This window comes from Mesitornis unicolor, unplaced genomic scaffold (assembly GCF_000695765.1).
Source record: "Mesitornis unicolor isolate BGI_N332 unplaced genomic scaffold, ASM69576v1 scaffold7789, whole genome shotgun sequence".
Taxonomy (NCBI): domain Eukaryota; kingdom Metazoa; phylum Chordata; class Aves; order Mesitornithiformes; family Mesitornithidae; genus Mesitornis; species Mesitornis unicolor.
Window position 1 is genome coordinate 57,777 of NW_010205188.1, and position 27,700 is coordinate 85,476.

At 37.5% G+C, this 27,700-nt stretch overlaps 1 protein-coding gene across 1 annotated transcript in view; it reads left to right on the forward strand.

The window, feature by feature from the left end:
- LOC104546035 (contactin-3-like) overlaps positions 1-26,487 on the forward strand; it is a gene marked incomplete at both ends in the record, with an annotated part of 26,703 nt that extends 216 nt beyond the window's left edge. Inside the window, 6 exons of the mRNA XM_010191318.1 lie at positions 13,130-13,333; positions 13,643-13,745; positions 14,739-14,923; positions 22,612-22,748; positions 25,002-25,131; positions 26,321-26,487. Of these exons, the coding sequence (XP_010189620.1) occupies positions 13,130-13,333; positions 13,643-13,745; positions 14,739-14,923; positions 22,612-22,748; positions 25,002-25,131; positions 26,321-26,487 (926 nt within the window). The remainder of the gene's footprint in view (positions 1-13,129; positions 13,334-13,642; positions 13,746-14,738; positions 14,924-22,611; positions 22,749-25,001; positions 25,132-26,320) is intronic.
- Between the last annotated feature and the right edge of the window lie 1,213 nt (positions 26,488-27,700).

Here is a 27,700-nt window from a genome sequence, read left to right on the forward strand (position 1 = left end):
ATGTACATACAGAGAGAAACAACAAAAACTAAGAAGGAGGAGGAAAATACTTAGGAGGATTTACTTTTATCTTGAAATGCCTTTCTAGCTCCTAGTAATTTCTGTGCAGTTAACATGTCTGATTTTTTTGGTATTTCCAGTAATTAACTGAGTATCTTCTGGAGTTAAAATTCTGCCCAATTTCACAATTGCCAAGCCTCGATGGATCTGGTTTTCTCTATGACTAGACAATTGCAAAGAGTAGATTGTTGTCTTCAATTATGCTAGTATCTGGCTGTTTTCTTGCAATCAAGACATCTGATACTGTATGATGCCAGCATTATTTAAAACAGTGCTATCTCGAGGGGGGAGAGAAAACTGAATATGTGGATTCTTGGTGGACCAAAAGTTGCAAGTACACTTCGTCATTCATTGTGCATCTTCAGTCTTTGACTAATTGCTATTGAGCCTCAAGTAATATTTCAAAGTAACTGGTTTTATATTTTCGCAGTTGATGTGGAGCCTCATTATTGAAGGGCTCTGATGTTAAACATTAGATTTGATTGCAAAGACAAGGTAAAATAAGCTAAACGTTGAATTCAATAATATAGGTATTGTGGACTTTCCAATTTGGCAGAGTCCAAGCAGACACAACCATAAAGTGGCAATTTTACAACTCTCTGAGCTTGCAGAATTTCTCTCTAAACTGATACATACTCTTAAATCATCTTGATAGCCTTACAACAGCTTTGTCTTTTCAGCTGCTGAGAAAATAGGTCATTCTCCCAGCTCTCTATAAGAATTAGAATGATTAAATTTTGCTTCTATATGCAGTCCAAAGTCTCAATTACCCCGGCCACTCTTACATCCTGTGCATGGTTGTACAGCCAGCGGTGGTCAGAGCTACAACTCTGCACTGAGCCTTGCAATGTTTAAGTTTGACGTGTTAAACAAGAGGTGACACAAAACATGCTCGTATTGCTAAGAACAGCAGTTGAAATCAACACGTGGAAGAGGTGGGAATTTCTTCTGCAGTCAGTGGATGGGATACGATTGACACCCCCGTCCTAATTGTGGTGTTCGTGCAAAAAAGAGAGAGCTGAGGGCTCCCTGAATTATCAAATGGAATTGAGAATTTGTGCCAGAATTATTTGAAATCATTTGATTTGTCTGAGAGTCAGAGGATTAACCATTGAAGTTTTCAGGAGACTTGGAGAAAGGTGGAAAAACTCCTTCCTCTTATTTCTTCACTAAAATAAACCTATAGCACGATGACATCAAGCATACAATACCTCTAGATCTGGCACGATAGGATGCAGGTCTATAAGGCTTAGATAAAATATCCATTCTTTAAGCAGAAGTAGTTTGTTAGGAAGAGCATGGATGGTTTAGGAGCAGATGACCTGGCCTGAGAGCTCTGAGGGCTGTGGAGCCCTTTCCAGTCGGCCTTCTGATTTATTTTTTTTTCTTTGATTCTGTATTTGTTGTACTGAGCTATCAAATTATTTCAGACAACACTAACTCTGAAAACCTTCTCAAATACCTTGTTTTCTCTTCCCCTTTAGCCAACAAAATATTGTTCTTTTATGTTATGTCATGCAATTTCCATGTTCTTGCCAGCTTAATGGGGATTTGCACTTATTTCTTGTATTCTCTGTAAGGAGTCTTCAAGAAGAGACTTGATTAAATTGTGATTATTCCTCCATATACAGTATTCCAGTTACAATAGAAACCAATGTTCATCCCAAAAGAAATACCAATTTGTAGTATGGAAAAAGGAAATTGCTTCCCTTCTATAGCTTGGCATATTTTTTTATTCTTTGCTTATCTTAGCTGCAGATATTTACATGAGTAATATGAATATCCCCTTTCAATGGGGAACAAATTATTCATGCAGTTAACAGCATTTTTGTCCTTTTAAAGTTTACATTTCCAGTTCCATCAGGGTATGGACATCGACCATTTAAACAACAATGAAACTCCGTTTAATTTCCTACACATCTGTTTATATGCTGAGCTTGTATTTTAGCTTTGTTTCTGTGATGGTTGTGGTGTACAGGGGGAGGAAGGCGATGCTCAGTATTTCCAGTTGAGGGTGCACAGATCAGTTCTATATTTCTGTCATTAAACACAAGCTGTATCACAAACCACTCCAATATTTTCTTTAGAGTTAGAACAGTTTCCCTGTGTTGTTTGAATGGGAGAGTCAATAAATGACTCCGCATGTGTGATGACATCTCCCCAGATAGTTTACTAATTCAACTGTTTTTATGTTAGATGATTTAAGTTGCATTATAATTGAGCAGTGATTTTTGGATAATTAAGATGGTCATCTGTCATCGTTCTGCATGACCATACTCCTGTATTTAATTTTAATTCTGTTACAGGGAACCTGTCAAAATACCCTGTTTTTTTCCACAAATCAGTAAATAATCTCAGCCACATACTCAAAAGATAAAATTATGTCTCAAATTGATTTATGTAGATCTGCTCTCTTTTTCAGTTGTTACAACCATTAAATGCTACTGAGCTCTCTACAGCTATTTTGAGTTTTTACTGTGTTACTGTTATGTCTTTGAAGGTTTTAAAGGACTGTCAATACAGCAAACATCTCAACATACAGAACTTAATATTGGACGCACTTAACATGCAGCCAGTTAAAAAACATTCATGCGATGCTAATTTTTTCCATTCTGCCAAGAATGGAAAAGGCTGGACATATGGAGATCTAAAAATTATTTTTCTCTGCTATTGATTTTGTTCCAAAAATTCTATCTAAGGAGCAGCAAAGCCCTGCATAAAGCAAATCCACAAGTTCCTTTAGGGCTTTACCTACTGTTACTACTGCATGTGTATCTTGATTATCACATATCTTGTCTTCAGCTGTTATTTCCATTTGCTAGATATTGTGATTTATACTTTTTTTAGCACAGCCAGTTTTAATAATCTGACATGGATTTTGGATTTCAGAAAATGTTACTAATTTGAGATATATTCTATTCATTGGGAGAGGAGAAGGCAAGGAGGCATAGTCCTTTTATGTTGTCTGTGGTGGTTTGAGGGGTGCTTTATACATGGAGAAAAATGTTATGATTTTTATTAGTAAAAGTGAAGATTTGCGTGATAGTTATTCAGACTTTTAAAGGAATTCAGGCTTGCCTGATAAAACTAGGCTTTAGTTGGTGGATATACTCCCTGTTATCTTGTTACTAGGTGGAATATGACCATAACCCACAAGAATTTTAGTAAATGGCAAGAACGCTGTGGAGCTGACAAGCTGTTGCTTGGAAGTTGCAAGGAAATTCTGCTTGTCTTATATCCATGATTGGCCTTAAGTGATATACGTTCCTATTTCATGCAATATGGCAAGGGTATTTCTACATGTATAAAGCAGCAAGAATGTCTTCCCTCTTGCTACAGGGCCTTGATAAATGTAGGCTTAATCGATAAATGAGATTGTATTTGAAGGATAGGGATCAGTCTAGCTTATAGCTTATTATTTTAAAGTCATGACATGAAATTGTATTAGATTATGGAAAAATAGATCAATTTATTGCTCACTGCCTGGTATGACAAATCATTCACCGAATAATGTAATGTCTGTTGCAAATTGGTATTTAGACTTGCAGATTTTTGCTCATGTCTCCTGTATTGCCATTTGGAGACCTGAGAGTTCCAGCAAGGCTGTGCTTCATGAATAACATGGCATGAAAAGTATCTCGTGTACCAGTAATATTTTGATGGTTTGATTGTTTCTTTTCCTCAACTCTTGAATAGCAACATGCTTTTTTCAGAGAGCTGTAAATTGGATTAATTGTACTACTTTGGCTTTGGAAACATTTCATATCCTTAAAACAAGACAAAACCAAACTGACAGAATTCCACGTGGTTTTTTTTCTACTGCCCCTCAGTGTGTTTCCAGGAGGTGGATGACTCTCATCTGCACGTGAACAATAAATCTTACTTGTAGTAGGTGTGTTATGAGCTTTTTGCACAAAAATGCATTCTAGGGAGAATAGTACGTTGAATTATAAAAGCAATGGCCTTAAAAATGGTTCCATAGTGTTCTCAGTCTGCTGAGGAGAAATGGTATTTTTATTTAAAAATATATTTTGCAATGATCCTGCTGGTGTCATCATCATCATCTGCACAAATTTTGGCTGACAGTTTGAAATCAAATGGTACCCAAGAGACACTTATATTTGTCCTTACAAGGGACAATAATACGTGTTCACAGCTGGATTTTACAGTGATTTCTATCTGTCAGAGCATTATTTTCACCACCAGTAGCAAACCAGTTCTACAGAGAGACTCTCTCTGATCTGGATTTTATCAAATGCAGTCTTTATAACACATTTTTTCTTTTGATAAACCTGTGTTCCAGGATGAAGTAAACTAGCCTAAAATTATCATGCCCTTAGTTAGATAATTGTGCAACATCTGCAGCTTCTTTACAGTACGTGTTCTTAAGCTGGCATGGAGTTAGGTGTATAACTGGCCTATAAAACTTTTTAACAAAAGATGTGTGATTCCCGTCTGGGAAGGGGCAAACCAAGCAAGCAAGGTAGCACTCAAAATTCTTACAGAATTCTCTAACTCTCATGTTCCATTATGCACATCAGTGACACCGAATGTATGAATATATTAGTGTTTCTATTTTATTTCTCAGGTATTTAGTCTTCTGTCCCTTTTGTAAGACTTAGTTTAAGAGATCTAGGTGGTGAAGGATAGCTTCATAGCCAGGTAGTGAGTAAAGGATAAATAAATATTAGCTCTTGTAAATTATATACTACATCTTGAATACCCATTGCAAAATCACAGAATCACAGAATATTACGAGTTGGAAGGGACCTCGAAAGATCACCCAGTCCAATCCCCCTGCCAGAGCAGGATCACCAGACCAGGTCACACAGGAAGGTGTCCAGGCGAGTTTTGAATGTCTGCAGAGAAGGAGACTCCACAACCTCTCTGGGCAGCCTGTTCAGTGCTCTGTCACCCTCACAGTGAAAAAGTTTTTCCTCATGTTCACATGGAACCTCCTATGCTCCAGCTTGCACCCATTGCCCCTTGTCCTGGCATTGGCTGTCACTGAGAAGAGCTGGCTCCTTCCTCTTGACACTCACCCTTTACAAATTGATCCCCATGAATGAGGTCTCCCCTCAGTCTCCTCTTCTCCAAGCTAAAGAGACCCAGCTCCCTCAGCCGCTCCTCATAAGGGCGATGCTCCACTCCCTTAATCATATATAGGTGATTGAAGGCTAGAATAGTTCCTCAAAAACAAAACAATAAAAAGCTGTGGTATTCCTATAATAATTTTGTGTATACTATATATATTTATATATGTAATATATATATTATGTATAATGTATGTTATATATTATGTATTATAGGTATACTCATGTATATATGTATATATATATGTGTGTGTGTGTGTGTGTGGTGTATATTTTTTTAAAGTAGCATTCCCAAGTGTACAAATCAGAAAACAAAACAATATTTTAAAATCTCAGTATTGTAAGCTAGATTATTCATTTCATAAGTGGGAGGAGCATGTCAAAAACTATAGTTAGTGCAGCAAGGGGCCGTTTCACCCAAAGCCCAAGCAGGAGTTTTGCTTAAGATTGGATCAGCTCCTGCTGGCTGCAGTACATGTGTTTTGATTAAAGATTCACCAAGAGTCTTTTATAAATAGTAGTAGCACGTATGATGTAGGCTGGTGAGAGAGAAAGCAAAGAGTAGAGCAGCCTTTGCTGAGACTAAGTACTGCGTAATTTTCATCGGCAGAATTTATGCACGTGCTCCGGAAGACCCCAGAAGGGGATGGGATGTGCACTTTATTGGTGATACTTCTCTCATGAGCCTTCTCCTAAATAAACCTGAATAGACTGGAAAGAGGCAGCGATATGGGACAAAAGTGTTTTAATGCAAAACTGTTCCTCTCGGTGGTGGGGTGTTTGTTGGAAAAAGAGGGGGATGGAAAGAAAGAGGGGGATAGATTAGGAAGAACCAAATTGAAAGAAAAAAGTTCAAGTCAAGCTTTTTCACTTAGCTATTCCCAACTACCTCAGATATGCCCTGGGAAAAAGAGGACAAAGTTGGAGAAAATAGCTGGGTTTGGCCCTCTACCAAGATTATTTTTATTCCTAAATTGGTACTGTGGGCTTTTTTTTTCCTCCTCCAGCTCTTTATTACCTTTTCTACTAAAATACTTGAGTTTTTCTTTGGAAATGGAGTAATTGATTCAGAGGCAGGAGGGAGGTGGCTGTGGTCCCAACACACAGTCGTGGCTGATCCCTGCACTCTTAACAAGACGACTGGAAGTAATGTTTGTTTTTCACAGGGGTTTACCCAAGTACCTTCTCCTAAATGAGTGCAGGACTGCCAAATGAAGTTTGTCACTAATTACTCCTTCAACCTATAAATATCAGTACAATCCTTTGAAAATATACATTTGGGTATTTCCATTAGTTTCCTTCAGTTTATCTCACTAATATTTAACATTCAGAAGAAATCAGATGTGTTTCAGTTGAGCAATAAGCTTAACTATCATCTTTTTATCCTCAACATTATTATAGGCAGGAAGCAATTTAAAATACTTTCAACTACTGAAGAAGCACAACAGAGTTGTTAGAAATGCTCTGAGCAATTAAATGTAAAGTTCTAGGGAGGTGATTAAAAGAACAATTTGTCATTTGACATGGATATGGCTAATGGGTATGTATTTAAATATTGCCTCCTAAAGCAGTTTCTTACTTTTCTGCATACTCCCAGAGTGCAAACAATTTGATCGGAGCCAGTACACTTTGAATGACACAGCGAGTCTGAAACAATTAGTTCAGAAATGTGATAAAGAGAAACTAATCCATCATCCTGCACAGCTACAGGGGAAGCGAAAAAGGGTTTTTATTCAGCACTGGAACCCAAATGTAGAAAAGTGTTTTGTTAGACTTTTCCATTAGCATCTGGACTTCCTTCAGAGCACCAAGGAACATTTAACCTGCCAGTTAAGGAGCATTTTGAATTACAGGGTCACATTTGGTTTGAAGCTTAATGCTGCCTAATGGCCAAATGCCGTGTGTGACAGGAGTGAGGCCAGGCAAGGCCGTAGTGCCCAGCTGCTTTTCAGGGGAGAGACTGTTTGGAAATGTACTTAATGTGAGTTTTTCTGTGTTATTAATAAAGAAATAAAACTGCTAGTCTTGAACGTCTGTGTTTCCAAAGGATGAGCTTAGAAATGTTTACATTTTAATTACAGTGGTGCATTTTTCTTTTGATGCTGCTTTCGAAAGACTTTTAAAAAACCCTACAAATTGGGGAGTACAGAGACAGACGGCCCTTCAGTTTTACATCTCCAAGGCTTTGTCACCTGTGACAGCTACGCAGAGGTAACCAGTGAGTTAGTGTGGCTACTACTGGGCCGGTCTATGATTGTGTAGATGGAGGGGGCTTAGAGAAGTACATAATTCATGCTGCAGCTATGCTTAAGGAATTGCGTCATACTAGCTCATTTCAGAATCAGAAAACAAGTGGACTCTTAACATATTCCATTTAAAAATGAAAATTAGGTGTTAGCTTCAAGTAGGAACTTCGCAATTTCAGCTAAAACATTTCAATATTCTCATTAAATGTGCACTGCTGTCATTGTCTTGGGTTATTCCATACACAGAAATTGTGTGCCTAATTACCTGCACAGCATGCTGAAAATGGATCTTTTATATTTTATCTACACAATAATTCACCTTGTATACCATTAGTCTTTTTGGCATAAATCAGTTTCAACTCAGGGTGTTTCCATTATACTCTGGAATAAAATGGATGCGTTCTTCACTTTTTGTAGCTGGACTCTGAATCCTAAGATACAATTTACATTTTGTGTAAACAAAAATATCTTCAGCCAAAAGAAGAGAATTATCCCAAAGAGTTTGGAAGGAAATTTCAGAAGTATTTATAAATCTCCAAACTTTTTTCCTGAAGCTGGGGAAATGTTACAACTATTTTAACCAGATACTCGTTGTCTCGCCTTGCTCCTCGTGGTCATAATTCAACTCCTATTATAGAGGTTGTATAACTGTCATTATTTTTATACAGAAAACATTAATAAGAAGTAAACCACCAACCTCTGCAGTTCATAAACTGTGATCTGGAGTGAGACTGCAGCTTTTGCAGACAGCAAAAGACTTCTGCGTTATCGGTGCTATAATTACATGTACACAAACAATTCAGGATGCCCCTTGGAAATACACAGTCTAAGTTTTGTTTTTCCCAACTGAACATACTTAGGACAGTTTTTCAGATTCTGGGCATTTAATGTGCTCAAAAATATTACCTGAAACCCTGAAATTATGTGTAGTTTGTTTCCAATAAAATTCTGAAGTGTTTTTTCATTTTTGACAGTAACAGCTAAAGATGTTATAATATCTAGTTTATGTGTATGTCAGGGAATCCCATACTGGAGTACATAAACACTTAATTTTACACCTACAGTGCATAAGATTTTTATTTGTAAAACAACCTTTAATGTTTGCCAGAAAAACAAGAGAAACATGCGATTTATTTTATGGCAGAGAGAAAGCATTACCTTTTCTTCTTGGCTGAAGTCCAGGCTCGAAGAACAGTCTTGCAGATGACACTGCTGCCTTGCCAAAGGAAGGATGGAGCACGCCAGTCGGGGAACTTGGAGAAATAAAGTGGCCAGAGTTTGCCCAAGTGAGAAATAAGTAGTTAATGAGAAGTTTGAAGGTACTGTGTGTGAGACAAAATGTGTTATACCCACAGGACACTCGCATCCTCAAGTATGGTGACCCTGACCCATAGCAGTGTAATCCTCTAAGGATTAGGGTGCGGTGAACTAAGGACAGTTTATGTCCAGGTTAAGAGCATCCTCTGGGAGCTTAATGCACTTTACCTCACACAGGCTCATTTCCCACCTTTAAATAATTTGTTTGCACCTTCCTAGGGGTTCCTACGCAGACAGAAGTACAGAGCTGTCTTCTGCGGTGATGGCAAATTGACATTTCTGTTGTGACTGCCCCACAGCACCGTACCAGATTGCTTTGGGGCTGAGCCCTGAGAGCTTGCTCCTTCCCAAGGGATGCTCATCCACAAAGGCAAAGGCTTTTCTCTATTTTCTGTCATTTCTTCACGGTTTGAGCTGAAACTGGGCCAAATGATGAACTAATTGTTTCTTTTTTAATTATGGAATCTGTCATTTTCCTCTCAAAATCAGTGTTACTTTTTCATTACTTTTACTCCAAACTCTAAGGTAGATAATTCAAAATAGCTGGTTGTTACAAATTGCCGTCTCTTTAATTACAGTTTCTGTCATTGCTAAATTTCATCTGATTACTTTCTTGCAAAGAGTTTTTTTTTAAAAGCCATATGCCAGTTGAAGGCACAAAATACCAGGATATTTCAGTTTCCCGTTGTGTATCTTTTACAGAGTATTGTAAAATCTTGAGAACTGTATGAAATAATATAGATTTGGGTGTCAATGATTGAAATGTAAATGCTTTAAGAAATAAAACAATACCTCTACGTATCGTTCAGTCAGTTTGGTACACTCAAAATCAAGTACTTTCTTTTCAGGATTATTTATGGAAACATTGGCTTCACTAATTGAAATCCAATTAGTTTTTAACATAAGTTTAAATCTGTTTCAGAACAGTATTGTTCACATAATTTACTTTTAGCTTTTTTAGCAATCTCATTGAGGTGTGAATTACAGGGCTTGTAGACACGTAATAAGCAGATGTATGGGAGTAGTGGTCCTGAGCAAAAGGAACAAGAGATGGTGGGGATTGGCAAGCAGAGAAGACCTTCAGAAGTTGTGCATTTAGTGTTTTGTTGGGGTTTTTTGTTTGGTTTTTTGGTTTTTTATTTTTTTCTAAACTTTGGCTTTGCTGACTTCCTGAATTAATTTATAGTTTGGATTCTTACAACTGTTGTTATCTGTTCACAAGAAATAAAATTGCCCTGGTTTCATCCCGTGGTCTTCCACTGATGTATTGCAGCATCTCTTAGAGGAAATGTGTAATGCAAATAAAAGTAATCTTTTCAAAAGCATGTATGCGAGTTTAAGGTCTAGCTTTGAACCCAATTAAAAACTGCTAAATGTGTGGGGCTTACCCCTTTATGTCCCTTGAGCAATATTAAGCTTTTGTTACATAGGGAGTGAAGGTGTGTTTGTCAAGACTCATAGATGGCAGGAAATGACTATGGCAGATAGTCAATGATACTGAATTAATTGTTGCGCTTTGTGAAAAACAAATTAAGTTTAAAAATGACAAGCAATTTTATGAGCTATTTTTAATTGAATACTTAGGTGCACAAAGTCCCTAGAACAGTATGAGCATGCTGAACATGTGGCTTGTAGACTGCACAGTAAATAATAATCAAATAATGCAAAATAAAGAGGAGAAGCCAACCAAGATGTAGTAAACAAATAAAAATTGAGTAATAACTGCAATTTCCAATACTTTATCCATGTGTGGTTGCCAAATAAGGAAAAAATGCATTGGAAAGCAAAGGCTTAGATCTCCGAGGAAACTCAGGAGAGACATATTACTTCCATTTATAACAGAAAATCAACTGAAAACTTGTAATTGACAGAAAGGGAGTGACTTTATGTCCCTTGAGGTGCCCCGGGATCAGCAACAGGCAAATACTGTAAACATAATAAATCATAGAACAAGTTGTTTAATATGATTTTTTTTTTAAATAAGAATACAATTTTGTAAAGTACGATAAATATAAAATGAGATATGGCCATGGGGCACTGGTAAAGAAACACCCTACTCCTTTCTTAAGAGTCCATGAAAATATATGTTGAATGGAAATTAGGTTTCCAGGAGTGCTTATTCGTAGGCTGTTGAATGATCCAATTAAACTGGAATACACGTTACGTTGCTTTCATAATCATAGTGACTGATTTCAATGAGTTTATTCTTGACTTAACCCAATATAATAGGAATGAAATCAAGCTGCTTATTTTCCTGCTGCGTATCCAGATCTGTCCGTCCCCTCTAAGTGTTTTGAATGATGTCTTCTTTTTTTTTTTAATAATAAAGTAATATTTTGAGCTAAGGAAAACATGTAGCTTAATAAATGTCAGAACCACTAAAACCTGGCTTCCTACGCTTTTGTGTCTTGTGGATGTCTGAGTTTGATGTAGAGCTGAAAATTGTAAGTTACATTTTTTCCTTAATTGATACCTAATTTGGCCTACAGCCATTCCCTCAGCCTTATGGTCACTCTCTTAATCCAGCTGCTCTGTGGAAATTGAATTATTCTTCATTTTCTGGTGTTTCCCATTTAGCAACTCAATATAATCATCACTCTCAAAGACGTCATAGTCCCCTTCAGAATCTTCAGGTGTACTCTTCCTTTTTTTTCTTTTTTAAAATTACTTTTTATTTTATTTTTCCTATATGAAATGGCTGATAGATCCTGAATGGTGCCAGACCACAGCCAGAACAGTTCCCAGCTCTGCAGTGCATACTCAGCAAGCCCTCTCAGTTCAACAGCAAACCACTGACACCTGTGTCTTGGTATTTGTGTTGTAAGGTGCGAGAAGAGCTGTACAGAATATTATTTGTTGACTATGAATATTCTTTGCCATGTGTATGAGACTCTTGTGGCACATCTCAAAAGTCTTACTGAAGTCAAGCTAGATCACAGAGTTTTACTTCCCACTGCACTACCTACCCTGTCTTTTCTTTGTCAAATCCTTGCTGGCCTTCCTTGTCATCAGTTAATTCCACCTCTCGTGTTAAGTGAAAGTCAGTGTTTCACCTGAGCAGACGTGCTGCAGGTCCAGAAGGACAGATGACTGGTTTTGACCATATTTCCAAATGCGGCAGAAGTTTAACTCTTGAGAAAAGTCCTGAGGCTGTTAATTGTTCATACACAGTGCTTCTACAAAATTCTGTTAATGGAAGGAGTTTAAATATTGATAGAAGAAAATTAAGTGCAGTTATGATAAGCCATTTCATTTGATGCCCTTTTTGCATTAGACAGTCCATAAATATTTTAATAATTTCATTTATTGAATGTTTTTTCATCTGTACAAGCTTATCTTGTGTCAAATTGTCCTATTGGCTTGGTGCTTTCCTGGGTGTGTATTCATATTCAGCTGTGAGCATTATGAAAATGCCTTGTTTCCGTTTCACGACTGCATCCAAATTTATGCACTGTCTCATTAAACCTGTGCAAAAAGGGAAGATCTCCATTTTGTAGGGGCAGTGCAAACACTGCAAGATATTTTAGCATGAAGGCAGGTCAATCAAACTATAATTGTCTCTAATTAGCACTTGCAGAAGCTGTAATCTTTTTATAAACTTTCAGCTGAGCAGCACTTGGGTGAAAAATTATTTCTTGCCTGGAAAACCATTAAAAATTAATTTCGTGTGATTCTGTAGGATATGAATGAGACAAGCACATGGCCTTGCACAGGAAGGGGTTCTTGCCAATTAAAATTGGACACGCGGAGCTCGGAGTCGTGTTCAGAAAACAACAAATTATACTGCACTTTTTGCCAAATCTCTTAGTTTATCTTTTGAAGTGTGGCTTTCCTTTCAAGTGACCATAATGAATGGTAGTGAGGGCTACTTTGCCATTTCATACAGAGATTTTTTAATGGAATTTTTATGGATTTTTCTGTGAAAAAACTAGCTTTGAACTCTAATGGGAATTTATGCTGCTTTTGACATTCTTTTCACTTGCATGCACCTGTACTGCTTCTATCTGCTAAGTGTCCGAGTTGTTAGGTAGCTACTAAATGAATAATATTTCTATTTTAGCAAAGTTTGGTTTCATTTTTCCTGTCTGATCCTCTTCCCATGCATAGTAAGTCTTAAACAAAAATAAAAAAATATCCTTTCCTTGAATTCCTTTCACCTTTTTCTTCTGCTGGAGGTGATAATGGCTTTGGTGAAAAGATGGTTAGTTTTGCCTTTTTTGGTTTTGCTTGCTTCCGGTACTTTAAGAAATTTATTTTCCTCTATCATTGGCTTGCTGGTCCTGTTTGTTACCTAATACGGTATTGTATGTAATACAGTATTGAAAATACAGTACAGTAATAAACTGTTATTTGAAGAAAAAAAACGTGAAGAGCGATACCAAACACCTTTATTTCTTTTTTATTACCAACTAGAATTGTCGTTCGCTTGGATCTTCAATGAATATCCATCATTTGTACAAGAGGACAGTCGTCGGTTTGTGTCTCAGGAGACCGGTCACCTCTACATCGCCAAAGTCGAGCCATCGGATGTAGGAAATTACACCTGCGTTGTAACCAGCACGGTGACCAACAGCCAGGTCCTTGGGTCGCCAACTCCCCTAGTGCTGCGCACGGATGGTATGGCTTCTTTTCTGTACCATTAATAACTAATGCTTCTAATCACCAGTGAACGTTTCTGCCTCCTACAGTGTAACCTTTCATGCATTCTCAGAATACCAATTGCTTTATAAGAAGATAAACTTGTGTTGTGTGCTCCTGTTCCTCTCCTACATCTGACAGTGATTTCACTGGCAGGTCCCTATGCTTCTCTTTCTAAATGGAGTGCTAGAGAAATAAACTCTATTTTGAATTTAATGTAATGTAATGTTAAAGAGAGAAAAAAGGCTTTAAAAATTAAAAGTTGCCTTTTTTGATTGTCTCACATAGGTGTTATGGGAGAATATGAACCCAAAATAGAAGTTCAGTTTCCTGAGACGCTTCCTGCAGCTAAAGGCTCAACTGTGAAGCTCGAGTGCTTTGCATTAGGAAAGTAAGTTTTTTACTTCACCTGTGCTGAAAGTTGAAGCACATTAAGGCTCATCTGCACAAGAGATGTGAAGTTCTGGCAGTCATTTTGGCAATATTTTCTAAAGACCCTATTTTGATCATCACAAATATTGCTGTGGAATAAGAGAGCAAAGATGTTTGGAGTAATTTTTGGATTTGTTTAGAGTTAAAATGTATATGTTGTCAACATAAGAATTTACAGATCATGTCAAATTGGCGTGAATTAGATCAGTGTAGTTTTGCATATATCCTTTGACCTAGCTCTGCTTTCTCAGTGTAGAAGGAACTGTTGAAGTCAGCAAGAATTTTTTCTGAATTTTACTGTTATATGTACTTGATGCTTTCATAATATTGTTCCTCCTTTATGGCTGAAATAAAGATTAAAATGCATTCATCTTCTGAATGATATTTCACACACAATTGATACCTTTTCTCTTTCACAGATGATGTGAGAAAGCATTTATGTTTCTATAAATGTATTTACTTACCACTTTGTGGTTTATTTGCAGACAGCTTTGTCAGGTGTTTATAATTTTAAGTGTGAGATTGATAACTTAATCACTTGCTATTGCTTTGGTTCTCTGGCTAGGTGAGTGAAAGTCTTAAATTCAGAGAATGGATGTCTGTTCTAGGATAGGAATTTCAAGAGTTGCCTTGACTCTCCTTCAATGGAAGTCACTGGTACATCTCATTCTGCTTCAAAGGAGGCCAGTACCAATTTACAAGAAATTTTACAGTACTTGGACATTCACACAGATTTTAATGAAAAATTCGGTAGCACAGATAATAGCATATGAAACAGAACAGGACATGCAAATCAGTTGCTATAGTGTCTGGCCATCTGTGTTATAAATACCACTTTTCAAGCAAGCTTTTAGTCACCTCTGAGTTCTATTATATGCTAGTTTAAGTATCTAGTTTTGACAATCAAGTACTTTAAACAAAGCTGTTTAAAATTCCACTATTTTCTTTTTAGCCCTGTGCCTCAGATTAACTGGAGAAGAACTGATGGTCTGCCATTTCCAAGTAAAATAAAGCTGAGGAAATCCAATGGCATGATTGAAATACCTAATTTCCAGCAGGAGGATGCAGGGTTATATGAATGTATTACTGAAAACTCAAGAGGAAAAAACATTGCAAGAGGACGTCTCACTTACTATGGTAGGAAACTTTCTCTCTCCCACCCTTCTTGAAGTACGAACTGCTCAAGGGCACTTTGGGGTTTACGGCTTTCGCAATACCATCAAGCATTTGTGCTTAAAACTCTGACTTATTAACTACTTGCAGAGAATGAGAACTTCTGCACCAGGTTTTTGCATTACATTTCTGATAAACGTTTGGACTCTCAAGGGTTGCTAAGAGTAGTGTAGAAAGTGCTTGTGCTTATTTTTGTTCGATGGAAAGACTTTTTTTTTTAAACACTTCTTATTGGTCCATTGGTGAAAGCTTAGATTTTCAGTCAGTTGGATTTATTTGGGGGGGGTCATTTTGGCCCCACATGTACAGGAAATGCAAATTTTATCTCGCTTTAGGAAAAGATTACTGATGGATATTGTCAATCCTTTGCTTTCAAAACAGCCAATTTTATTTTAAAATGAGTAAATAAATGAGAGAATATAATCTAGTATAGGAAATGAAATAATATGAAATTTAATAGCTGGAAAACAGACAGAGTCTCTTGTGAATTTAAGGCTATAGACTGAAATGAGTATCAGCAAAGCACATTGGTGGTGGTTTAAAGCTAGAGTGATTTGCAACAAAGTGGTAATTGACAATTTTTGTTAAAGTCAGATCTCAGCAAATATAATTTTCTTTAGGTAAATAGCAATTTAAAGTGTGTTTCAGACACGCACAGTACTATTCCTCATGTAGGAATATTTGAGCAAAGGGGTTTTTTTCTAAAGTTGTATAAAAGCGTAGAGTGCAGCTACTGTGCAACTTGGAGGAAACATTCTTTCCATTTGCTACTTCTGTATGGGAAGCTGCTGTTTACTAAAACAGAGTGCTGCAATGTAGATATTGAATTTGCACTGAACATTTTAATTTAAAGCACAAGAGATTTTTATAAGAAGGAAAATATTTCTTCACCTCAACTTCCAAATTAACAGTTACACTGAATCAGTGCCCCATCATTGGAAATGTTCGAGGTTAGGTTGGACCGAGGACTTTGAGCAACCTGAATTTTCCATATGCTAGTTGTAGTTAGGACTTTTTGAGAAATCCTATGAATAACATAGGGGAAGAATCTAAGATGCTTTATCTGCCAGTGTCATCTGTAATTCCAAACTTGGTACTGCCCAACTGATTTTATAAAGTGTCTTTTAATAGTGTCAAACAAGTTGTGGTTAATTTGGCTCAGTTTTAAATCAGGACAGTTGTGTAAAACGCATCAGTGTAAACTACACACAAAAGAGAGTACATTTGTTCAGTAGTCCTTGTAATGTAATTACAACAGTGTGCAATCTTGAGATATTTGACCCGCTTCTCAAGTTTTGCTTTGCTCATTAAAGGACACAGAGCTGAAATTAAGGATGTTGCTAATCAATAAAGGCAAGCAAGATGCACTTTTGTGACAAGCAAATCACTGTGAACACTTTAATTGCAAATCCAGAAAGGGATTTGAACCCTCAAATAGAGTTCATATTCCCATATAAATGTCTGTCCATATTAGATTCATCTCTAATATGGATGTTTATCCTAAAAAGAATAATTAGACCTGTAATGGCATTAATGGCACTCCAACTGTTTCATTTAATTTGTTCTGCTTAATGAAACCCATTCTGCAGAATTAAGTAGATTTAAGTAATCTTTCTTATTTTGTTCCTTGCTTTGTTGTCACCAGTAGACATGCCAACAAGTCTGTTCAGAGTAGGATCTCTTTAACACTTCTTGATAATTTGAAAGATTTTAATTCTGTTTATAGATTAATGATGTTCTGTAACCGATGATAATATCTGATGGCTTGCCACTGCATCTGATATCAGAGCTCAGAAATCTGTCTGGTAAAGAAATCTAACCATATGCCACTCAGTCTTCCATTAAAAGATCAACATTTATGGAAGTTATTCTAAAAGCAGATGAGGATTTTTTATAATGCAATGTACTGAAGGCTTAGAAACAGCCATCTGCCAGAAAGTGCCAGCTCTGGCAAATATGACTCAAGTCTGTGTGGTAATGTTAGTGGATGTTGGCTGCTGTTAAAACATTTTATCGGTAGCAGTTTAAGACGTGTCTGCTAATCATATATAGAAAAATGTATGCATTACAAATGGACAAACTCCTTTTTATTTCAACAGTGAAAACATACGTTTTCCTCTCCTCAAAAGAACAAAACACATTTCTGGCTTACTCAAGAAAGAGTATAAGAAAAATTGGGGTTAACGTTTTACAAGTTTTCTTGGTGAAATAATGTGAAAAATCAATATCTTCAGGGAAAAAAAATAGACGAAAATTTTCCATTTCAGCGAAAAATAGGTTTTATTTCTTTGCAGACGTTAAAAGATTCTTTGTAAAAGAAACATAAAGCTCGTCCTTAAAAACAACTTGAAACATGTCCTTGCTCTGCTGTGAAGCGAAACACTCTTTTTCTCCTGATTTGTTATGTGATCTGAAATGGTAAAGTTTGAATTCTGAAAATTGGGTTTTTCAGTGCATAAATAGTTTGACAAAAAAAACCCAAACAGCTATGTTTTCTGTCCTATATTGCCTCTTCTTCCAATAATGAATTACAGTCTTAAAACCACTAAGCAAGTGCTTGAAATTTTGGCTCAACTTTAATTATATCCGTAGTAATTTCCTCAAGAATGCCTGTAAAGTTGGTTCAGAAATTCTGTGCACATCTGTAACTCTCCTTATGAAAAAGAAAATGTGTCTGTTTTTTCTGATTTCATTGTGGGTTTTAAATCTAAGTCTCAACCTATAGTTGAAGTCAATAATCAAAATAGATACTCTAAAACAGATTTTTTGGGTTCTTTCATAACGTTACTAACAGACTATCAATCTTCCTTTTTTTCTCATGAAGAATTTTATCAAGAAGAGCTCAACTTCAAATTGTTCAGGTTTTGTCCTTTGTACAGTTCCAACATTTGTTTAATTCTATTTTTCTCCTTAGGGGAGTTCAGAGAATGCTAAAAATAGGACAAGATTATCTAACTTTGATTTAATAAAAAACTTGAATATATAAATAATTTGCTTTCACTTGTTGGTATATTCATTTGGCATCGCTATCAGCCCTTTCCATAAAGAGATAATAGAAGAAGAAAGAATCCATGGAAACGTTTCATGGCATAGAAAAATGAGAAGAGATGAAACAATTACATTTATGTATTTTAAGATGCAATTAAAATGTAACATGGTAGAGATACATAAAGCTATTAATTTAAAGTATAATTGAAGAAAATATATTCTTAATTAGCACATGCTGATTGAATGGAGCCCATGCTTGACAGTACCAGGGTAAAATGTTTAATAGGGAGAAACAAATCTGCTGCTGTTTGCCTATTGCTCTGCAGTGGTGGTCTGTGATAGCAAAGGTGAACACCTCTTCCCTGTTTTACCTAGACTCTACATAATTTTTTAGTATAGCAAAAAAATGTTAGTATATTTTGTTAATTACTTTGGTAATACTATACTACCAAAACGATGCTGAAACTACAGTATTTATGAATAGGGAAGAGCCTCACTGTTTAAAGCTTTTGTGTGATAGCCTGACTCTATCTTGTTCATGGAGATTTCTTCAAAGCATGAACTACAAAACTATAAATGACTAAATAATACCAAGATGTTGCAGAGTTTAATTGTTGATGCTGTCTAATAATTTAATTGCCTTGCTACAGAGACAAACTGTTCATCTTTTTTACGTACTAAAACTTTCCCCAAAGACACATCAATTACCTGTTACTTGAGACCATTTTTAATTTTTAGTGGAAGTCAAATAATGGACATCTTCAAGGATGTGTTAGGTCCTTCTCTAGGTTCAGTTCTTTTACCAGAAAAAGATATTCATGCTCAGAATCACTTGGAGTTGTGAAAGAATCACAGAATGTTAGGAGTTGGAAGGGACCTCGAAAGATCATCCAGTCCAAGCCCCCTGCCAGAGCAGGATCACCAGACCAGGTCACACAGGAACACGTCCAGGTGGGTTTTGAATGTCTGCAGAGAAGGAGACTCCACAACATCTCTGGGCAGCCTGGGCCATGCTCTGGCACCCTCACACTGACAAAGTTTTTCCTCATGTTCAGCTTGAACCTCCTATGCTCCAGCTTGCTCCCATTGCCCCTTGTCCTGGCATTGGACGTCACAGAGCAGAGCCTGGCTCCTTCCTCCTGACACTCACCCTTTACAAATTGATCCCCATGAATGAGGGCACCCCTCAGTCTCCTCTGCTCCAAGCTGAAGAGACTCAGCTCCCTCAGCCGCTCCTCAGCAGGAGATGCTCCACTCCCTCCATCACTTTGTGGCTCTGCACTGGACTCTTTCAAGCAATTCCCTGTCTTGAACTGAGGGGAAGAAAATAAGGTTCATCACTGCTGTAGGCATCAGTATGAGTGTCATAGCTTGACTTTCAGATACACTAGTCAGAAAAATGATGATTACATTTTCTAGTTGTTGTTTTTTTCCCAGTGTACTTCATAGCAGCTTTCTCATGAACTATGGAAAGTTCCTTTTGACTCTTGATTTATTCCCCAACTGCTGAGCTATTTGAAAAAGGTATTTTCAAAGGAGATTTCCAGCCCAGCTTTCAGACTGACAATTTCAAAATAAAGATATGTGTATTAAGCAAACTGCATCTTATGAGCGAGCCCCAATTAGGGACTGTTCTGGAGGAGCTTCCTGTAGTCATCTGCCTCCAAGCAGAGGCACTCCAGATCTTACTGAGGTCTCTGTAGAGTGTGGTGCTTTCGCAAGTCATGGGCCTGAAGCTCTGACTTTCCTTCATGCTATTCCAATGGCTTACAGAATTAGAGATCCTTATTGGAGTCTCCTAGTCTGAAGGAGTATGAATATATGAAAATAAGTGTTGACACGCATCATGTATGGTACCTCAAAAATTATTTACAAATTTGATCTCAACACAGCTTTTGAAAAGTGTCTTCAGCCATTGATTCAAAGAGCTTTGTTGCAGTCACTCATTGCAGTAGGTCTTCATTTGCATCAAAGTCCGGAACAGTCATCGCAAAGGGTTTCTTAAACATCTAAAAAAAGGGTCTTGTTTTTCCAAGGGCCTGCAGGGATGATGCCCTAGACTAGTGCAGCGAAGCAACAATTGATTTCTTCAGAAAGACCTGCCTGGACTAATTAGCCAGAAGAAAAGGATTATCGTGGCCACCAAGAAAAGATGACCGTCTTCTCACTGGAGTGTATTTTATGAAGTTACACACTTGTATCACTGCTTGCCCGTGGGACCATGAGTATGGCAAGAAATACTTTAGGCAAAAGCAGCTGAAGCAAAATAGAGTCTGGCGCTTTTCTGAGTGACTGACCACAAGGCTGATGGCTAACCTACTTTAGAAAATCAGTTACCTACAACTACTTTGTCCTAAGGGAACTTCATATGAAACTTTCATGAAGATTGCACAGCAAGTAACTAAGAATCCTTAATATTAATCACACAATACAAATTTCTGGGGAGCAGAACCACAAGAGGAATAAAGCTGTTTATTCAGAGTCATTTAGGTACAGTCAGGCAGAGCTCAATCAAAAGGGGCGGTGTTGAGCTTGGAAAGTCATTTGGAAGGATATGTAGATCTACTGATACATGACCTTCTGTCTGCACTTTTCTCAGCTGCTGCAGTGTGGACATCTCTACCCTTGACAAGACTCAATATTCAGTGGACTGTTCCCAGCTGGAATTGCCCCTGTATAGCTCTTTTCACAACTTTGAACTGTTTAGTTGAATTATTCTTTTTCAAAGAGTTTCTAATGCTTTTACAGCCACTTTTAAAGACCTTGAGGTGTGGCAAATTGAAGAGGATTTTTTTCTGTTCCTTTCTGTTTTGACTGGTTGTCTTGCTCTCAAACTTTCCAAAAAGTCCCAGTTTGTCATGTCTACTGTGGAGAATTGGGGAAACCCTCCTATGGAGAATCTGACTTGAAGAGTCTGAAAATTAAGATTTCTGATGTAGACAATGTATTTCTTAATAATGCTGTTGGATCCAAGATCTTTAACTTGAACATAGACTGTATTTAACCTACTTTGCAGTGAAGATATGCAGCTGATGTGAAATATTGCACATGTATGGATTCATCAATAATTCAAGCGCTGTTGCTTGTTGCATAAATATTTAGGTATGCAAAGTGCAGGAAGAACGCAGACATGGAGTCCTGAGCTTTCATCCCCTTGACACATGTGGGACAAATACGCCAAGTGACAATGTGAGATAAAGCCATGGCTCTTCCTTGAACTCCAGTGTTGTAACATTAACTTTCAAGCTTTAAACAAAATTAATATTGGTAAGACAGTACATTTGTCTGACATGAAGATCAGGTTATTCCTGCAGAATATATAATGGAGAGAAAATGTGTATGCTAGAAAAAAGAACTAATCTTTTTAAATAAAATGAATACCAACCCTCATCGAAACGTTGGTCTGCTGGTCCTGTGCCTGTGGCAATGGAACCGGTTCAGCTCTCAGCTGCCCTGCAGCCTTCCCTTGTGGCTGCAGGCAAGTCATTCATTTCCCTGGTCTGAATTAATTTCTGGTGTAAGCTCATCATCGTAGGAAGTTCAACAGGAATTGTTCTGAACTTCTGTGCTTCGGAAAGTTATCTGTTAAATAGTGATATTTTCCTGTATCTTCAAGGACTCTTTTATTCCCTAGTTGTTTTGATATGAGAGTGTTATAAGAGTTTCCTAAATTATCAGTTTAGGAAAATCTTTAAGGTAATCAAATTGACCCTGGAAAATTCTTTTGCCCTTAGCTATATATTTGCAATCAAGTTTCATCCTACTTTTAATCTGTTTCTTCATATTCAGTGTCCAGAATTTATTTCTTGCAGTAATAGCATATATTGCGATTATAAACTCTCTAGTAAATTGAACAGATTCAAAGAAAATTCCCATGAATTAGCTATAAAACATTGTTGAGCTGCTGTGTGAAATAGCACTCAGGGATAAACTACTGTTGTCTTTCATGCAGCGATGTTTATTTGCCAAGTAAGCTTTTCTTTTTACCCAATGAAAGCTGTAACAGATGTTTTAAACTCTGTCTTTACAGTTTTAATTGTATTTTAGATAATTCTGAAGGATGTATGGTACTAATAGACCAAAATTTTGTTCAAAAACTAGTTATTTTTATGGACATTCTTAAGGCTGTATTCTGGTTTGCATCATCCAAATGCTGTGCTAAGACTATTGCTTTCAAAAGCATTCTCATATATCCATGTGTTCATTCAGTTAATTACTGGCTAGCATTAGAAAACAATTCAAATGGTATTTAGAATGAAAGCTGACATACCATTACATTTTTTTAGGACATAAAAAATTATCTTTGGTATTAATTTGATGATTAGCTACACCAATTATTTAATCCTAGCATCAACACCAATATCTTTATCTTTTATTTACCTCAATTTCAAAATTTTTTTGTTTAATCATTACTGATTTTCATACTGGTTTCACTAGTTCAGCTTTGGTGATCTGTGATCTCAATTTTCTTTCGGTTTACTGCTTGTAATGAAAATGTATAAAAGGAAGTGTGACTAATTTATTTCATTAGGTGACCTGAAGCAGAACCAGTGAGAATCTCTGCTGGTACAAACCAGTCCCCAGATTGGCGCTGTGCAAATTAACCCTTTGATTCTCCAATAATGCGTCAGGTTCTTTGTTATTGATGTGTATTTCATCTGCAGCAAAACCTCACTGGATCCAGATGATAAAAGATATTGAAGTTCCTGTAGAGGACACATTATACTGGGATTGCAGAGCAAGTGGAAAGCCCAAACCATCGTATAGGTGGCTGAAGAATGGAGACCAGCTGTCAATAGAGGTAACATTCTGTTTTGAAAAACATTATGCAAAGTAAAATTAACAGTACTTCATATAACCAGGACAGTTTGCAGAAGTCCATGTAATCAGTCATTAGAAATATTTGACACTGTTTTTCGTATGTTTGTCAAGAGCATCCAGATGGAAACTTCAAGAGCTGCAATGCCAGAAACACAAGGACAAATTATGTTGCACAAAAATGTCCCAGCTAAAAGGAAATTAAAAAGCAATGATAGAACCGTACAAAAAGTATATAAGGAAAGACTGGAGTAGAAAGTTAAAGCTACACATTAACAACCATAAATGAGAGAGAGAGAACTTAAAATGGTTTTGTTGTACTTGCCGTTGGTATTTCATTAAAGGTAATAAGAAAACATTTTCAAACTTCTTAAGAAAGAAAGACAAAAGTCTTAAAAAAGTCTAGAACACCATTACTTGATGTAAAGAGTGAAATAAAAACAGCAATGTAACATAAGTGTTGGCTTTAATACTATTGTTAAATTAATGAAAAGTAGTGCATTTGGTGACAGGGTGGTTGTACTTCTAAGTACTTAGTACTAAGTGAGATGCTTGGTCTCCCAGATCAGAAATGCAGAAAAGCAGCTGATACCCATATTGATTTTAATTCTCACTACTTCATTGGGAAAAATGCCCAGTTCAGGTATTCGGAAATATGAACTATGGGCACTACCCCATTGCAGGAAGGTGTTTTGCCCTTGGCTGATGTGTTGTGCTCAACTTTGACGCTCACAGTTGAAGAAGAAAGAGTGACTGCTCAAGTGAATTCAGTGGGTTGCTGTGAAAAATGATCTAAGCACTGAAAAACATTTCTTACCATTCAAAGTGCTATAGTTATAGGCTCACTAAAAGGAATGGCAGTGTTTTGTGGACAGGTTAAGTGAGGGAGTACAAAATCTCATCTCAGTGATTTAAGAGCATTGTTACCATATCACACAATGTCACTAAGGTAATGTGCTTTTTTACTTCAGTAAGTATAAAAATACCTTCTCCTATTCAGTCTTCCCATTTCTCCACTTTTGAGCACTAGTGTTCAGCCTTTTGGCAGGGTGTAAGGGCATGAGCGTGACTTACTCTGGAAACATTTAAGGGCTGCAAACTATAGGACTGACTCTTGGAAAGCCAGCACTGAGCAGACAGCAGGAGTTCTCTCTATATCGTGATCAGTTGCATTCTGCTCCGGTACTGCAATAATTCCTCAAGCTGAGTCTCCTCCACAAGAATCTGCTGGGGTAGTTCCACTTAGCTCCCTTCTCCAGAAACAAATCTTTTGTTAGGAAGAGTGAGAGCAGCAGCCTTGGGCTGCTAGAGAGAGGATGAAGACATGGAGACTTAGACTTGTTCTTTTTTGGGACTTTGTGCTTTGTCTGACTGGCCGAGCACCTTGCAATGAACTGGGAAGGGACCTGTGAAGGAAGGAGCTGAGCTGAGCTGTCCTGGCTGCCCAGAGACAGCTGGAGTCACCCTGCAGTGGGGCCAGCTCTAAGTACATGCCCTTAAGAAAAGGCTGCTGAGCCACGTCCAGATCATTTGTTAGGTACTTCTCAAAAAAACCCCAGAAAATGGTTATGAACAAATAGTTGGTTCTTTAATCCTTTATTGTTCCTTTGGTATTTCCCAAAGAAGAAGCTCCTTTGGTTTTGTCTTTGTCCTTGGTTACTTTTTTCTCCAGTTCCTGCTGCTTCATCCTCAAATTAGTCATTTCTTATGAGAATTCACATAGCTTTCCAAGAATAGGCAAGATCCCTGCACTGCAGTAGCTTTGTCAGCTCTAGGACACTTAAATATGTATTTTCCATTTCGTGACTCTTGGAACTTTTTCTGTGTAGTATTACAGAGAGCTCATTAGGAAATGGCATGTGTGAAATCTCGAAATAGTATGAAATGCCAGTGCCATCTGTATAGTTTGGATACTCTGGTCTGTCATGAGAAGCCTATTATGACTTTGTCTGTATTTCTGGGGAAATAGAGGGTGTTTGAGATTACAAAGCCTCTGTGAAACTGTGCAATTTTGAAGAATTTATTTCCTACACTGTGTTGACAGGTCTCCATATTTGATCACTGTTGCAGATCACCATGATGTGGTCATGTCACTTATTTTAGAACTGTTCTCATGATTATGCTGTTACATTTACCTCATTTTTTGTATTTATGCTGTCCTATTTCTATTTCTTACTTATTTTAAATTTTTCACAGGAAATATATCATCAATAAAGGTATTTTTCTTAATATTCAGGGAAGGATCCAAATTGAAAATGGTGCACTTACAATATCAAATCTAAATCTGACAGACTCTGGCAGATACCAGTGCATAGCTGAAAATAAACATGGTGTCATCTATTCGAGTGCAGAGCTCAGGGTTGTAGGTAAGGTTTTCTTTTTTCACTAAAACATGAACCTCATTCTCCCTCTCCACACACCCTCGTCATGATCTCAAATTTAACTCACTCGGATGCCATCACTGAAATAAACATTTTTGTCGACCTAATATCTTTATCTGCAGTGCCGAGTAGTTGACTCATCTGCTTCCAAAGGATTTGCAGTCCAATCACTCATTGCTTTAAAACAGAACACAGCTAAATTATTAATTAGGGGAAAAGCAGAGATGGGGGCTTGGATGCAGGCCTGAAGATTAAAAGGGTTCACGCGGTCTGGAGGCAGCGCTGGCTCAGCCATCAGTCGGCTGCACTCACCTGCTCCCCGGGGAGCCATGCCATTTCAGAGCAATAGCCTGCTCTTGCGTGCAGCCTTTCCTGATTGAGGGGACAGGGGATTGTCATTCAGTCGTTCAAACGGTGTCTGCTTGACTAAAATAGTGACAACCATTTGTTTGACGGAAATGCTGACCTTGTGGCTGACTTATGTGCTCATATGCAATTTCTGCCTCCAGCATAGACTGATTTCAAAACTAAGCCTGTGAGAGCAGTGTGTTTTGGGGACCTGAGTTATTGCCTTTCTGTTGTTGAGGTTACAGTTGATCAGCAGACTGCTCCCTCAGCCTTGGTCTCCTAAAATACTGAATTTCCTTTTGAAGTTCAATGTTAGTATGAGTAGAATCCATGCACTTTTTAAGCTGTTAGTTAATGAAAACTATACCCACACAGAATGAGCTGCGCTGTAATTTTATGTCATCTAATATATCTGATCTGACATCCATTCTCACATGAAACTAGAAGCCAACTAGAAGCTTTAATGAGAGTGCTGGTGTTGACTGCCCTCCCTGGACTTAGACAAGTCATGTACGCTCACATTCAGCAAAGCATAAAGTTAGGCATCTGCCTGACGCTCGCTGGGTTCAGTGAGTTTCATCTCAGATGGAGTCAGCATCATCTTCTAGGCATGCTTCGTTTGATGATGTACTCTGCACAGCTGAGATCTTTGGTACCAGCATAAGAAGAGAAATGCATAATTGTCCAATAGAGATCCAGTTGAACTAACTCATTCATGGCTTTAATTATATTTGGAATCTGAGAAGTGTCATGTTAAGTGGTATCATGAAGATAATTACGGGTCCTCAGGTCCTTTATTCCACTATTACTATCCCTTCTGTTTTAGCTTCTGCTCCAGATTTTTCGAAGAATCCAATGAAGAAACTGATCCAGGTTCAAATAGGCAGCACAGTAGATTTTGAATGCAAACCCAAAGCTTCCCCTCAGGCCAAATGTTCCTGGAAGAAGGGAGGTGAGCAGCTACACGAAAATGAAAGGTATCAAGTTACATTGGTTTATTTATTTTAATCTTACAAAAAGCTTGTTTATATCTCTTTATGCAGTAGTGTCAACTGTAGATCCCAATAGTTGTAAAGTGTCTCTGAAGTCTGTCTAGCTGGGTGTGTTTTTTGGTTGTTCTGTAATTGTCACTGTGTCTGAGCACTTGAGAGTACATGCCTATTGCTTTCTTTAAGGTCAAAAGCCAGAATTTATTTTCAGTTTAATGTAGAGTTCAGCCTGATTTAGAGAAAACCAGGTACTGACAGAAAACTGGAAAGGCAGAGCCTATAAAACAGTAATAAAAGCCGTCAACAAAATACTCTGAAAATGCCAGTAAGAAGGCAGATGAGGCATGTTACAGCCATAGCAACAATATGGCTGAGGGGAAAGGAGAAAGTTAATAATTGGGAGGTCTAGGATAGCAGATGTAAGCAGGAGAAGAAAATGAAAATACACATTCAGGTTCTTTTCAAGCAACCATGAACTTTATCTGCCAATGATAGCAAATGTTGCCATTGCTTTACTGTTTACATGGCAGTGAATGTGTTTTGGTGTTAGTAATTCTCAGTGGAGATTTTGTGATTCACCTATATACTTAGCTATTGACTTCCAACAACATGTAAACATCTTTTCCAGCAATAACCGTTAAAGCATTATTGAATTAGTCGTAAAGTAAAATTGCACAAGTTACTGATTAAATTGTAAAATCAAACGATACAGGAGTGTACCTGGAGCAGCCATTTGCTTTACATCTCTCCAGTATTGGGGTTTACTGCCTTTTCAAGCTTTCTCTTTTACATTTCAGTATTTCCATAAACTGAGAGTTTCAGGTAGTGAACTGGGACAGGAAGAAAACTCCTTGGATGAAAGGTTACAATAGTTACACATCTGATTTAGGCAATTTGGTACTTGGGACATTCCAGCCTCAGCACTCCAGCGCTTGGTACAGGCTGTAAAAACTCAGAGGAGCAGAATAACTATTTGGGAGTTCAGTCTGCCCTGCGGTCAGCCTTTCTGTAGCTGCTTGCTGGAGCAGCAGAGTTAGATGCAGGTGTAGTCACAGCAACAGCTGCAGAAAGTCACCGTGTTTGCCTGGGAGCAGTGAGGACAAGATGAGTGCGAGCAATCCTCTTACAGTGCTCTGGTATCACCCTGTACTTAGCAGGATAATTCAGGGCCAATGACATCAGTGAAGTGTCCAAAAGTCCAGACGTGAGACTGAGGA